Source organism: Impatiens glandulifera, chromosome 2 (genome assembly GCF_907164915.1).
Source record: "Impatiens glandulifera chromosome 2, dImpGla2.1, whole genome shotgun sequence".
In the NCBI taxonomy this organism is placed as follows: Eukaryota; Viridiplantae; Streptophyta; class Magnoliopsida; order Ericales; family Balsaminaceae; genus Impatiens; species Impatiens glandulifera.
This window is the reverse complement of record NC_061863.1, coordinates 62,374,767-62,376,547: the sequence shown is the minus strand read 5'-3', so window position 1 is coordinate 62,376,547 and position 1,781 is coordinate 62,374,767. Positions and strand designations below refer to the sequence as shown.

The window sequence follows — 1,781 nt, the reverse complement described above, 5'->3', positions numbered from 1 at the left end:
AATTCAAATAAGGTTTTATGAATTTACAATAGAAGTTATTTTAGTTGATTTAATAGATGATTTCTTTGAATTATTTGAATATCCCAAACCAAACAAGACCTTAGGTCAAAGTTATTTTTTTTATAAATGAGTTCGGCTAAACTTAAAGCTTCCATCTTTTTAAATCAAAGAAAGAGAGAGAACACAGAGAATTAAGTTTCTGATCCAGAAGAAAAAACTCATCTCATGGAGATCCATTCTTTGTTGGTTTTGATATTCGGCATTTTAGGTAATATATTTTATATTTGTCTTCTCTTTTCTTTTTTTCAAAACTTAAACTATGCTTAATCCTTTATTTGATTTTCAGGTAATGTTGTTTCTGTTGGAGTGTATTTATCTCCATTGTAAGTTTTTTCTTTTACACTTACTAATAAGTAATAACTAACTTAACTTTCAACAAATGTATATAATTAATTTATTTTATGTCATTGCACTTAATTACAGGTTTACGTTTGTGGAGATTTACAAAAAGAAATCAACCATGAGGTTTAAGGTATTGCCGTATGTGCTTGCTCTGTTCAGTGCATCGGTATGGTTGTTCTACGCTATTTTGACGACTAGAGCAGTTCTCCTCCTTTCTATCAATATATTTGGATGTGTCATTGAGACCATTTATATCACCATCTTCATATACTACGCTAGGAGACAGATTAAGGTTAGATATATTTTTATTATTATACATATGTTTTAAACTTTTATACAATTAGTAAATCACATATTTATTCATTGTTTACAGAGAAAGACGATCAAGCTAGTTCTTTGCTTGAATGTGGGAGTATTTACGGCTATTCTTCTTTCTACCCTCTTTTTAGTGCCATCCTCGTTCCGGGGCACGGTTGTTGGTTGGATTTGCGTCTCCCTCTTCGTTTTGGTATTTGCGGCTCCATTGAGCATTGCTGTAAGTTTTATTTACATATTTATTGATGTTTATTTGATTTATTGTTAATATTAATTTATCGACGTTAATGTTTGCAGTTTGAGGTGGTGAAGACCCGAAGCGTGGAGTTTATGCCATTCACATTATCCTTCTCTCTCACCATCAGTGCCATTGTTTGGTTTGTTTACGGAATTTTACTAACCGATCTGTTGGTCTCAGTGAGTTTTCATTTATAAAAAAGTTGATATTATTCATGCATATTAATGTATAACATATTTATTGAAATGTTTCAGCTTCCAAATGTGATTGGGCTCCTCCTAGGAATTGTTCAGATGATTTTGTATGGCATATATAGGAACAAAAAGACGATAGTCGAGGAAGAGGACTTGACAGAAGTTGCTGTTGTTCAGAATGCTGGGGACCATGAACCTCAAGTAATTCAATCTGACACAGTGGAAGTGGAAGAAGAGATGTCTGTTGTTATAAGTACTGGAGCTCAGGATGAGGTGGATCAAGTGGAAGAAGAGATGTCTGGGGCTCAGGAGATAATTGATGAGGTGGATCACGTGGAAGAAGAGATGTCTGTTGTTATAATTAGTGGGGATCAGGAGATAGTTGATGAGGTGGATGATTAAGTATGAAGTAGTTAATAAATTATTAGTTAAAGTTAACTTAAATTAAGGGAGAGTAAAAATATTAATCAGTTTTATGACCTTCAATCATTATTAATTATCAATGTAATTGGCTTGTTAGTTACTATTATATTAATGAAAATTTATATATATAAAAAAATCTAAACATCAAAGGATCCATAAGTCCTTGTTTGATGTGGGTTATTTAGAATAGTTCAGTTCTTATCAGAATT

The 1,781-nt window shown here is 32.1% G+C and overlaps 1 protein-coding gene across 1 annotated transcript; it reads left to right on the top strand.

Annotated features, from left to right (window-relative positions):
- The first annotated feature begins 225 nt into the window (after positions 1-225).
- LOC124925154 (bidirectional sugar transporter N3-like) lies at positions 226-1,551 on the top strand. Its single transcript, XM_047465124.1, has 6 exons — positions 226-268; positions 347-383; positions 484-694; positions 776-937; positions 1,015-1,134; positions 1,210-1,551. The coding sequence occupies exons 1-6, from the start codon at positions 226-228 to the stop codon at positions 1,549-1,551; spliced, it is 915 nt and encodes a 304-aa protein (XP_047321080.1).
- The last annotated feature ends 230 nt before the right edge of the window (positions 1,552-1,781 follow it).